The sequence below is a fragment of the Aphis gossypii genome, chromosome X (assembly GCF_020184175.1).
Source record: "Aphis gossypii isolate Hap1 chromosome X, ASM2018417v2, whole genome shotgun sequence".
Classification (NCBI taxonomy): domain Eukaryota; kingdom Metazoa; phylum Arthropoda; class Insecta; order Hemiptera; family Aphididae; genus Aphis; species Aphis gossypii.
In genome coordinates this window covers 28,371,718-28,386,251 of record NC_065533.1, presented here as the reverse complement: position 1 = coordinate 28,386,251, position 14,534 = coordinate 28,371,718, and the positions used below count along the sequence as shown (strand labels likewise).

General features: G+C 26.9%; 1 protein-coding gene across 2 annotated transcripts in view; it reads left to right on the top strand.

The window, feature by feature from the left end:
* Positions 1-2,026: 2,026 nt before the first annotated feature.
* LOC114130554 (uncharacterized) overlaps positions 2,027-14,534 on the top strand; it is a 139,507-nt gene continuing 126,999 nt past the window's right edge. The window contains exon 1 of one of the 2 annotated variants that reach the window (XM_050208053.1): positions 2,027-2,317. In XM_050208053.1, the coding sequence (XP_050064010.1) occupies positions 2,146-2,317 (172 nt within the window). In that variant the 5' untranslated portion in view covers positions 2,027-2,145. The remainder of the gene's footprint in view (positions 2,318-14,534) is intronic. The other variant, XM_050208054.1, reaches the window with a different exon arrangement.

Below are 14,534 nucleotides of genomic sequence, written 5' to 3'. Positions count from 1 at the left end.
ATTTCAAAATTACAACCTGATTTGATTAATGTATTGATGATTATTTATAATTTTTATTAATATAATATATTATTAAAATATTACACTGTCATTTATAACATAATATGAGATTTTAGATATTGTGTAGGTTTTTTTGTTTTCTTTTTTTTTTTAACTTTTATTATGACGATGTATAATAACATTATACTTTCAATAGTTTATTAATACTATGTATAAACAAAAAGTATTATTAGATATTTTAAATATGCAATTAAAAATATGTCACTACGTAAAACAAATATTGACATTTAATTATTTTGTATGTTTTTTGGTTATCATTTGTTTACTGATAAAATTCGATTAATCAAATCATGAATGTTTTACATTTTGCTTGAATGTGTAGCAAAACCGAAGTATAATCTATCACAGTGATGCGATATACATATTATATCCCCTAGAATTCTAAGACTCGATTTTGAAAGGTAATATATCGAGCAAAAACGAAGGGATTGTAGCAGAAACTAAATCCACGCGTGTGGACTAGAAATTCGATATGGGCGGGGACCGAGCTGAAAAACTGGGGAAAACGGCATTAATAAAAAGTAATCGAAATTCTGAAATAGGTATAGGTAGCAAAAAATAGTGTGGTACTGATTAAATCGGAATATACAACGTACCGCTTCATTACCAGTTACATATACAAATATATAAGAATGTTAGAGCGGTGAAGTCTTAGAATGATTTGGCTTTTGTATTTTTTAGTCACAATAATTTAATAATTAAGTTCAATGATTCTGGACATGCGACCGTTTGTTATAAAATAATCATTGATTTGTGTGCCTGTATTAAACTCTCCAATTAAAGCAGAAGGTAAAACAATACAGTATTATTTAGATTGTGAAAATGTTTATCGGCACGATATTTATTGCTTTTTCTAGTTAATTGGCTAGTGACAGGAAATAATATATAAAATATATAACGATTTAATGTACTTGTAGAATAAGTACGATTTATACACTTAAGATACTCGCAAAAAGTAGGCACATTATTTCTTTATTATAAATCATCAAACTGTATTTTTAATCGTTATTAATTTCTCATAATATATTTGAATTATTTGTTTTTATAGAAATAAAAATTAAATAATTATCCTTTGATTAATATGCGCAAATTATGATATAATAAACATGTTTTTTAATAATTGATCAAAAAGCATAATATACATCTTCGTTTGCCGTTTAACCGTTATGACGTACAAATGTACAATAACAATAATATTACTACGTGCACCTTGACCTTATCAGTTATTTTTCGACTTCGTTTAACTATAACGTTTGTTACATTATACAACCTTTGACGATTTCTCACTGGTCGAATGGACAGCGTTCGCTTGAGAGATAACGTGCGCGGCGGAATGGCACGACGCTAACATTTGCATGGGGGCGTCTTATCCCAAGGGGGGTATCGATTTTACCGCTCAAAAACACCGTGACTTCTACGAAGCGGTCACTCGTCTACTGTAGACAAATCGAGGACTTGACGGCATCGAATTCGTACAAACACGCGCAAAATGTATAATAAGTTTGTATAATAATATTATACCCACACGCAAACGCCTGACCGTATATATAGATACAAATCCGGACGGACACAATAAATAATATACACAACCCTCATCGGGTATAGGTTAGGGTACCTACCTAACCTAGGTATACGCGCCAAGGACGAGCCGGGTTTCTTTATTTGACCCGGACCACGGTCACAGTTTAGCCGTGGTGTATGCTTTTCGGGCGACTCAAAGGCCAACGATCTCATGTATATAGGTATAGGTATGATTTACTTACAAGTACACACACACGCACGTGTATACATATATATAATACATATCGTGACGGTCGTGTTTTCACGAAGGCTTGGCGTATTATAATGTACAGCCGTCGGTGTCGTTATGGTAACAAGTCGCGGACAACACACGGTGGACTTAACGGCGGGGAGGGTCGGGGGTTGGGGTGGTGGTGCGATCAAGCTGTGTGTGGCAAGCAATCGTCTGGCATTGTTCGTGGCGGCTGTTTTGCGAACGCTACGGGAAAATTTTACGCGCGCCCGGTTACGACAACGTGACGTTTCCGTCTTACCGGTGTCGACCGTTCCGGAAACTAGCAGATCATGGTAGACCGACGAATGGCGTACGAGGCGTACAGGAAACGTACGGAAATACCTCGGGGACTCGACTATCTGGCCGACCGGCTGGTCCGGGCCGTGATTCGCGTGCAACCGAAAAACATCCACGAATTTGCCGCCCAGTTTTTCGACGGTCTTTTGCGGCAACGTGACCAACGTAAGCGTATGTTAATATTATTATTAGGTAGTGTGATGCACTCCGCGATGTGGTTGAAAAAACCATCGCATGGTCGTAGAATATTATATAATAAGATCCGGAACAGCGAGATGTATTGTTATAGTCGATTCGATAGATTTTGTTAAAAATAATAAAAAACTAATTAAGCTTTAGTGTTCATAACGCTGTTTTCACCTAACTCAACCACGACTGAAGGTTATAACGGTTGTTTTAACATTGTTACCTACTAAGATTATTGTTTTTTATTTATTTTGTTTACTCAAACATTTTTAGTATTTAAGCACAATATATATCCTACCCTCTTCCCAACCATTCGTCACATGGTTACAAAACTGTTAAGTAAACATTACCTAAACACACACGCGGACGTCATCCGAGGAAGTCAATAATATTATTTATACACACGATACTTTTGACTGTCTAGCTGTTATCTCGCGCTAGTCATTGGCCCGTATACAATATAATGCTAGCATTAACATTTTAATCTATTGAAGATTTATTGTTTACAATGTTTGTACGAAACAAAAAATCAATAATTACGGGTCATTTGATGACTCAATATGCATTATTATTTTATACTGAAAATCAGTTCTTTAATTATCGTTTAATGGTCCACAGTAATTCACACAACCTCTATTTAAAGCATTATACTTATAGCTTTACGAATAATACACATATAAAAGGAAAAAAACTCAAACTTAAAAAGTCAAATATTATGTACGATATAACTCACAACTCGACTTCAGAAAATCATTCGGTCAGAGTTAGAGTCGTGTATATTGTACGCACAACCATTCCATAAATTTATTAGGTACGTTTAACTATGTGTGTGTGTGTGTAAATATACAAACATCCATTATATTTATTATGTTATAATAATATTCGTATTGCATAATATTATTACTTTTGTCGCAGTGGTCAACTAAGACGATGCGGTAGAGACCACTTTATTTAATATTGTAGCAAATCCCGCAGTCGTCATATGTTATTATGTACACAAACGTTATCCTGTGATGTGATTGAAAGAATGTTATTATATTCCCATAACCCTTGTATTTCTGAGTTTCACGTTAATCGTAACATGACAGAAGTACGAATTTCCGGTAAAACGTCTAAGCCTTTCCCGACGAAACTCCGCGGGAAACAATATTATAATATATACTTAAAACCAATTTTTCGGTTTAATACCCAACTTGGAATTCGATTTGCTCTGATGATGGAGTACGTCTATAATTCGTTCAGACTTGCATCGTCGTAATATTATGTCGGCAAATCGATAATAATAACAATAATACAATATAATAACAACACAGGGAATTGACATTTAGACGAACGAAAAATAGAATTTAATGGATTTTTAGATAAAAATGATATACAATTTAATTTTTTTGGGTTTTTGATAAATAATTCACCAATGAATTAAAAATAACCAAAATTCCAAGTATTGATCAGTAACAAGAATAGATTTTAATGCGCCAATCATATTTTTAGTTTATTGGATGTACTTTTATTTTAAAATAAGGAAGTAGATATTAAAAATATTATAGAGATATTTTGTCAACCAAATTTTTTTATAAATACTTGAAATCCAATATATTTTTACATTTTTTTTTTTTATATTTTAAACTTCACAAATTAGTGTATTCTCTATTGTAAATAACATTCAATAGTCTGAATTATATTTTATACTGTGGTCATTCAACTAACATTTTAACAAAGGTGAAAAATAACAGTTAATAAAGCGTAATAATTGTTTTTAAATTTTGAAATAATTTATTTTTAACATTTTATTATTTTAAGGCTCTTTATAAATTAATTAATTTAAACTTTAAGTTTAACCTAGAGTTAATTAAAAAAAAAAAACCTATTGAAAGTGACCTATGCTTTTGTGTTGTCATTTATTATTATATCTAATTGTATAATAAAAAAAATGTAGTATTGATTAAAGCTATATACTATACTGAATTAATAATTTTAAAGTGGCATAAAGTGAACCATTGCAAACAGAATAAAAGTAAACAAACAAATCGCGTTAAAAATAATTATTATTGTTTAACTTAATGTTGGATATGTATACCATTCCATTTAACCATTATTTCACCCAGATTAAAAATAAAAAGCCTATAAAAGAATTATATTATGTTAAGTATTTTCGGTTGATTAAAATTTATATGTATTGGCTTTTGTTTGTCTTATGGAGCAATTTAAGTATAATCAGACACGACAAAAAATACTTGAAGTTCAATAATATTGATATGGTTTTATTTTTAATCTTATATATTTGTTAGGTTATACGTTATATGGTGGTATTAAAACTTAAAGAGTTATGTAAATAGTTTAAATAGGTAGTTTAAAATCTTCAGATGGGTACTTGGTTTCTTTCTGACAGTTTAAGTTAGAGAGCATAATATAATAATAAATATTATACATACATATATATATATATATATTATATATGCTTTATTGTTGAACCATTTAACTTAACAGAAAAAATAAAAGGATTTAGGGATCTAAAATCGTTTTAGCATAATTTGAATACATCTGTATTAGGGTGATGCTTATTTGGACACAAAAAATTTTTTTTAAGTTTTTTTAAGGGCACCCCATCACTATTTTCTACTTATCGAGGAGATACTAAAAAACATTTTTTGATTTTTTTAAATTGTATTTTAAAGGTCGCTACTAGGAATGGAAAATTGATAATTTTAGAAAAAAAGAAAATGTTATGCATAAATGTTTATATTCAAGTATATTTGTCACATAAAGATTAGAGGTATCAATATTATAATATAACTACATTTGATAAGTATTTTTAATTGTATTAAGTATGTATTATATTATTATGATTGTATTAATGTTGATTTTTTTCTGTCTGGATATTTTTGTCTAAATTGTTTTATGAGTAACAAAAGAAACTGTTTTTGTTCTTCATTTGTGGTGTGTAATTTGTTGTATTCCTCCATTAAAGCCACTCCTCGCTCTGCAGTATCATTGACAACTCTCATTGACTGAACGATTTCTTTACTTTTTTTAAAATCTTCGTCTTCATCCCAATGGTCAACATCTTTATTCAAAAATTGAGATGAAATTCCTAATATATCAAAAAATCTGCGAGTATTTTTTGTTACAAAATCTTCAAGGTTTTTTCTTAAAACTATATCAGGATCTAAACTTATGCGTTTCATCGGATACTCTATTCCTTCATTATGCATAGCATCTACCATTTTCCGTTTTGTTTTGGATGAAACATTTTCATCAAAAAATGCGAACGCAATTAGTTCTTCTGATAAATACCAAAGATGACCAAGGAATTTTTTCATGGCTTTTTTTGAAATTGTTAAATCGATTTCTTCGTATTTCTTTAAATCTTTTATTAGTTGTAGGTCATTTCTTGGTGAGTAAATCGCTGAAGCAGCTTGAAACCAATATTTAATATATATTCTTACTGTAAAAATACATATGTCACGAATTCCTTTATATTCTATTTTTGTCAGTTTAAATTGTTCTTTAAATAAATATATTTTTAAGCAATATATGGCTTTTGCCATCCATCGGGCTCGATGAAGCCCACCAGGAGCTCTAAAAGATATACCTTTTTTAGGAACTCCTCCTAAGAAAATAATACTTAGATTCAATAATTCTTTAAAATCATCTCTGGGTTGAAACTCTTCAAGTTGTTTTAAAGCAAAATTGATCGTGTCAGTAGAAATATTGTTTATTTGATTTAAAGTAGAAACATCGGAAATTATAGTTTCAAAATGTTCCAGCTGAATTGTGTACCAAGCTTTTTTAAATCGTTTAAACAATAAAATATCTGGTGAAGATGAGCACCCAATAGAATGAACAACAACTGCTTCTAACATTATCTCCATGATATGATGGCGACAGGCTAACCATAACATTTGTTTGTCCATATTTTGCTCAAGTAGAATACATGCACCATTTCTTAGTCCACTATTTACTGCAGTAGTATCAAAGCTCATACATTTAATTTTGTCACCAAGTCCCCATGATAATGTAGTTTCATATACTGTCGAAGCTATTGATTTACCTGTTCCAGAAATGAGTTTTGGAATAGCGAGAAGTTGGTCAACACTTTTACCTGATACTAAAATTGGAAGACGGTCTACTGTTTCATGTCCACTTATATCTTCAATAATTTTTCCATCCCAGTGAATAGTCAGTGGGACTTCTGGTATAAAGACATTCTTCACTGATTCTGCAATTTCTTGTCGATATCGTATACGTTGACGACGAATAGATGAAGTGTTTACATTATATTCTAAAGGATCACTGCCAAGTCGCTTAATAGTATTCATTAGTACTACTGTAGCTTTCCGATCACTTAATTTTGCAACATCAAGACTAACAGCCAAATTGCTGTCAAGAAGTTTCTTTCTACCTCTTTTTTTTTGTGGTGATTTATTAATTGACGAGTCATCAACAGTAGAAGTATTGCTGTCAGATAAATCACTATCATCTTCACTTGAACAGGAAGATAGCAAAATGTGGGACTGTCCAATTTGTGATTTAATTATTTCGTCTTCTTTAATCCGTCTTTTTTTAATATTATCGTTTTTCTTCTTAATCTCAGCTTCCTTTTTTGTGAGATTTCTATCAATATTTCCAATTTTACCAGGTCGTCCTTCTTTTCGTTGTAAAAGTAAAAATTCCTTATCCTCCAGAATACGAATTTTATTTAAGGCATCAGCATGGGCTATATCAAACAGTTTATCGAGGTTCTTTTGCCAATTATTCTCTTTTTCTTTTAATCCTTCGGATCGCTTTGCTTTATTTTCTTTATTTTTTTTAGTTTTTGCCATTCATTAAATATACCAACAATTTTATCTATAACATGTTTCTGAAGTCTTGTGGGTATTCTAGCCTTGTCCCAAATTGTTATTACATACACAGCAGTAACACGTGCAGAATCTCTAACATTTATTTTAATAATATTTTTATGATAAAAAAATAAACTCATTACCTCCTTTCTTGAAGGTAATTTAGTTTCACTTAAATATTGTGACATCTGTCCGATCAGCCATACATGAGTCATTTGTCTGGTTGAAACCGCTGTATTGATATTTGTTGTCATAATAAACGTAGTTATAAACTATATAAATCGTGAAATTACTATTAAAAAAAATAGTTATAAAATAAAATACAAAAAGCCACAAAAATGTTGTCCATAAAATTGTATACAACCGCGATGACGACTAACGACGAGTTTGCGATCACGACGACTGTAACATTATATTGTTGTAATTGTACATCTGTGCCCGCATTATCGAAATATGTATAAGTATATTTGTAATAAACATTGACTGTTTAGATAAGAACATCTAACGACCTATCACTTTGTACTAGAATTATATATATTAATCATTTTAGAAATAATCGCGTATACTGTAAATAGCTATTTTCAGCGTAATTGTCGAATCACTTTATCTACTGGTAGCGACCGTTAAAACTTTATGAATTCAACTACAATTTTTTCTGTAGCTATTTAATATCATGTAGAACAAATTAACAAGGTGCCAAAATAATATTTTTAAAGTTGAAATTTAAGCACCACCCTAATCTGTATATTTTTAAAAATATCACTAGGACTAGGCTATAGACAACCAAAGTTATACAATAAGTTTAAAACATAATCATATAACGGAATTGATAAAAAATATAATATTTTTTATCTAGGATTTTCGTTTCCTTAACTATATATTTGTGTATGTACACAAATATAATAACATTTACAGTATAATATCTGTTTTGAATTGAAATGGTTGTTCAAAAAGAAATTTAATTTTAATACCATCAGGCTTCGGCAGCACTATACGAATTCGTTCCAAATATTTTGTACGTATCTAATATTTAATGAAAAGTTCAAAGAAAATACTCTAAAAATACTTATCATTTTTTTAAAACAACAAAATATTTGAAATATTTGGAACGCTATAAAAAAGTAATGTCGCTGTAATTTTCGAGAAGTATACATAAATGAAACATACAATAGATTTCATTACAAAACTATATGTTTGAGCCTCATTACTATGTATAACAATTAGATCTAGTAGATACTCATACATTTATAAAAAAAAATGCAATATCAATGTCAATTATAAGAAATATTTATTTAATATTTAACAATATAATGCTAATTTTATTCATGATTAAAAATAAAGAGTCTCGATGGTAAAATGGATAAGGGCTAGGTTAATATTTTCAATATAAATAATACATTTTTATATAATCATATTTTTGTGACAAATAAAAGTATTAGATTTACTGCTTAAAAAGCCATTTCATAATCAATCATATTAAAAAAAAAAAAAAAAAAAAAAGTTGGGCAAGTGAGTCGACTCTCTACTGTGTTGTAGGTGTCAATTGGGTCAATGTAATGGATGTGTTAAATTTCAATTAAATGATATAATATCATTTAATATGAAAAAAGTAAAGAAAGTCTACTAGCCTATTATATCACAACTACATTTTCGTTTATTATACTTTATTGAAATATAATTTATACCATGTAATACGAATATTATTAACTTTTGAGTCAATACCGTCTTATCAAAAAACAGTATGAATAAAATTATCGTATATATAGTAAATAACTTAAAATCAATCTACATATTTTGAAATTGTCATTGCGTTAAATAAAATTTATAGTATACGAAAAAGTTTTAGTTCTCCACGAATAATGTTTTTAAATTATAATAAATTATGAACATCGTTACTCATCATTTAAATATCTAATTTTGTCCAAATTTAGACTGTTTTTAAAACTATTGTATTGTATTTTCAAATCTTCGCTATAAAAATTGAACATTTTATAAATTTTTACAACAAATAACTTTTAGTTAGTAAGTGTTCATGATTTTGATGAATTTTAAAAAAAAAGTGAATTTTAAATTCATATGAAAAGACATGTGCCTAAATAGTTTGAATATTTTTATACAGAGATATAAAATTATATGAGATCTCGAGATAAACTTTTAAAAGTTTTTCCTCAGTGATAATTATTTTATTTTTATACATAAAATATAATTAAACAATAAAAATAAATCAAAATTTTAAATGTCTATAAATAGCTAAAACAATATGTAAACATTATTTAAAAATTATACTATTTTTAGGAAATCCTAACATAGACATTTAGAAAAAATTTTAAGTACCTACTTATGGTTATTGGTATTTTAATTACAACCAAATATCAAAAATCATTTGAAGAGATGAATTTTTATTTTACGGTCGGTTATGGCAATTGTAATGTCGTAATCATTTTAACTTCAATAACAATTATAAAAAATGTATGTTACTTTTTATTTTTACTAAAAGTAAGACAAATAAGACAATTGATGAGGAATCTTGTATTATGTTTTCAAACCTTAGAGAGTTAGATATAAAAATGAAAAATTTTATGAACTTCTAACTACAAGAGAATTACTAATTTTTTGATATTTTGTTAAAATTTAAAAAAATACTGTGACTATAAATCATTTTACTTACTTATATTCATTTTTTTTTTTTTTTATTAAAAATTAAAAACAAAATAAAATATAGGTTATTTTAACTGTCTATAAATAGTTCAAAAAGATCGAAGAGTTTTTCCAAATTTTGAAATCATTCCACACATTGTAAACGATAATATAAAAAATTAGAAAGAATTTCTAATTTCTACAGCTATTTATTTTTGAATTAAAATAAAATCAAAAAAAAATCAATATTGCCAAAAACTGGTGTTACGTAAAAATTCCTGTTCCATTGTTTGAACCACCTTCTAGGTTGAAAATCGAAGCATTTTTAATGACTTAAAAATACCCACACACACATCATTATAAATTCAATACATTAATTTCTCCACTCAGTCTCTAAAAACTAACTACATTTAATAAGTGATTTCTCTTCACTTATATTTTTTTATGATAATTATTATTAATGTCTCATATATTCATTTAAATTTGGTACGTGTTTATTATTACAGTTAAAATATTGATTATTTTATATTCTAAGTAGAGCGATGAATGTACAATTGTACAATTTACCTAATGATTTTACAATGGTCCTTGTTTTTTGCAGGTCTGTGTATATAATAAGAGACGAAAAAAATCGATTTACAACTTAGGAAGTGGTTTTGGATAGAACATTAGATATTATCATATCATATGATTGTAAGAGTTTACAATATTATATATATGCCACAAAAATGATTCTAATCATTTTTATTACATTGATTAAAAATGTCTCATTTTTTATCTATGTTAGTTTATTAATTATATTACATTTACATTAATTGTCCCTAAATTATAATTTTTATGATAAAATATGCCTGGTGAGTGAATCGCTCTACGTACGCGTAGCGGTGTTCAGGTTAAATACACAAGTCACAATGGATTAAGTGAGGTAAAAATTAAAAACTCTCAGTACTTTAATCAATAATTACATGGTTGAATGCAAGTATAAATGTACAAAACGTACACATTTATAACTTACTGAATAGGTCCAAGAATTATGCTTTACGGGTTTAACTTTTTTACCAAAATATAATTTCCATTTTTATTTTATAGGTATATAATTATGTATGTTTTAAGTAGAAGTATATGTAATTCACATTATACATATGTATAGATCCAAGTGGTTATGTATAAGGACACCATAACATTTTTTAATATTGTGTAAACTCATTTCATATACATATTATCTGAGTATTCAGAACTAGTACTAGATAGAAATTGAAGAATTTTAACTAATGAACAACAGTTCAGTATAAAACAACAACGACGTTCAATATCTAAACAAGTTTAAAATTTGAATTTATTCTGTGCTATATTGCAGGAGAGGACAACTAACAAATCAAGATCTACTAAAAATATACTTCAACTTTGAGGATCGACTTCCATAGACATTTTTTTTTATTATTGAATAACTATAATTATTAAAAAACATACTTGCATAAAATGATATGCATTTAAAATAAATTCTAGCATTCATGCATGATAGATTTTAAAATTGGCAACGATCGAACATTTGGTCGCCGCTGCTATATTGTATTATAGGCTGTCGATTGAGCTTGATACTTTGAATGTTATTTACACATATATTTTAAATTTATTTACATATAATATTCGTGTAAAAAATTATGTACCCGCTTATATACTTGAATTATTTGTTCATGCGAGTTCTTATTTTATTTATACCTAATAATATTAAAATACAGTTTAATTTAATTTGAATTTAAAAAAAAAAATAAATAAATAACATATAGCATTATAGCCAACCGGATCAGTAGAGTCCAACCCTGGGTTCATATATGCTTTAAAATTTAAATATAAATTAAAATTTTTATATTATTTATATCAATATTATTTGTCTAAATTTTAATATGTAACACCAATATTTTAACATTTTATAGAACGAATTACAAAAAAAAGTAAAGAAAATGAAAATGTATGATCGTAGTAAATTTTAAAGCTCTTTCATATCTAATTTTCATAAAAATTTGAGTCTTAAATAATATATATGAGTTAACAGTTAATATTATTGTACAGTTAGCATAATTGTATAATATAATGTTTAAATTGTATATTAATCGATAAATTGTATAAATAAAAAAAATCCTACAATCAACATTGACTCATTTATGTAAATAAAAAATAATAATATATTGGTGGCTGATTTACAAAGTATAATAATCAACAGTTTAGTATGAATAATTTAAACACAATAATATCTTAAAATAATAATTATTATCACGGTTGTGGGGACTAGGCAAAATAAAAAAAAATGTTGATATTTATAATATACAACTGATAACGATATCAATAACCATAGCTATTCTGACAAACACGCGTGGGCAAAACAAAAGGGCGTAAAATGTATTTTATACATATTAATATTTATATACAGTAACCTAATACAGGTTTCGTTAAATTTATTGTACAACACTGGAATTGATATTATTCGTTTGATACACAACAAACAAACGCATCCGACGACTTCTTTATTAATTTTGTAATTTAATTAAACTAATACAAAACCAGATATAAATGCTGCAATGCTTTGATGTTGTACTTTTACTTAGACAAAGCATGTGAATAATATTATTTAGAGTGATAATGTAAACCGTTTCGAGTAGAAGACTTTTTAAAACACAATAATTCGAGTATAATATTATGAAACGTTAGCAACAATAAATCAAGTTATAAATAATAATATGAACTGAATCAAAACGTTTGAACTAGTAAAATATACTTAACATACGTCGTCAACAGCTTTTAATTAAAATTGAAATATACATGTATTTTTAGTTACTCGGCCGTATTATTTATTTTATTGTTTCTACTACACTATTACAGTCATAAGTTATTTTTACATCATTTCTTCTTCATGTAGTGAAATTCTTATAAATATATATATAAACACGACTGAACTTGATCCAGGTAATAACAATCCAATTACCACAAATAACGAGTAGCTTAAAATAATTAATATAAATTTGAGAAACGGTCATTAGTTTTATATACGTAATAGCACTTATATTATATTGACTCTAAATAATTTTAAGTTTATTTTGTGCACATTTTCCATGTGACTTTTATTTTTCTTTATTCTTTTGTTGATTCCAATATCTCAGTACTTCATAATCATAAATATTATGATATTGTTAAAATTAATTTCAATATTACAAATTATAACACGGCAATACGAATAGGCAATTCAGCTACACCACTTTAGTGGGTTCATATTTTTTCTGGTATTTTATGTATAAATCATGTTATTGAAACATTTTAATCGGGTGATAGGGTGATAGATCGAGTATTTTTATTACATTATAATATAAATTATATTATATTATATTTTATAATAATTATGCATTTTATGAGAACCATAAAGATAGAAATAATCACTTTTTAATAAAAGAAATATTCATTTTAATGTTATAGTAAAATATTATGGATTTAATTTTAAATTATGACTGTTGTCATCACTAGTAAACCAAAACTCATTTTGAAACTAATAAATTAACATACTTATAGCAAAAAAATATTTCACACCATACATTGACTAATATACTCTTAATTGTATAAACAAAAAATACTTTTAGTATTTTAACGCGATTTTGTTTTGAATTCATTAAGTCATAACTATTTTGTATTTCGTTAGGTTAGATTTTAAAGTTAAGAAACTATTTAGGTTATTTAAGCAACTCAACAATTCATTTTTATTATTATTTAATTTAATAAAAGTTTGTAAATATATTAATTTTAGTTACGTATACCTACTTAAATCCTGTTTGTTTTTAATGTTTAATTTGTATTTATTAAATTTATGATATTAAAATAATGTAGAATGGTTGTAACTAAAAAGATTTCTTGGTTTAAAGACCAATGTTAATGTATGTTAAATAAATATTATATTATATTCTTTAAAACACGAGTTTGATCTTAATGCATAAATTATTTTAATTAAAGTGTTTTCTGGTACACTATTAATTTTGTAAATATTTGGTTTTACAGTGAAATTCTTACGTTGGACTGTTTCGGTAATATTTAAGTCTGGAAAAAATTAAATTAAATACAACGATGAATATTATTAAGTACTTAATATTGATTATATTTTCTATTTTTATACATTAACAGTACCTAATTGAATTCAACGTTTAATAAACTAGGTACTTTAAAAAATAATTCTTTTTTTATAATTTAATTATATTTTAAATAACAGTATGCAGATTATACACAATATAATTTGTTCAAAGAGGTTACTTGTCATATGCATTCTGTCAAATTTTAATATATTGTCTATCTCAAGTCAATAAATCATCCCTAAGATACGCTAGTTTAAAACATGTGCCATTCCGGTACATTGGTTATAAAATAAACGGTCAATGGGAAACTAGTCTTCAAATATAATATATTTTCTATCGAAAATAACCATTATAAAAACTTTTGAAAGTCCATAAAATTCACCAAAATAAAGATAATATATTATAATATGCACCATTACTACAGACAATTCAGATTCCATTTTAAATTTTTTTAACCAGATTAAATATAATTTGTAACTATTGCATAGAAGTATCACATCGACGATATGTATTAGTGTATGAAAATCATAATTTTTTATTTTATTTTTGTTTAGTATTTTACTAAGAATAAAGTAAATTCAATAATAAAAAAATGGTAAATTCTACTTT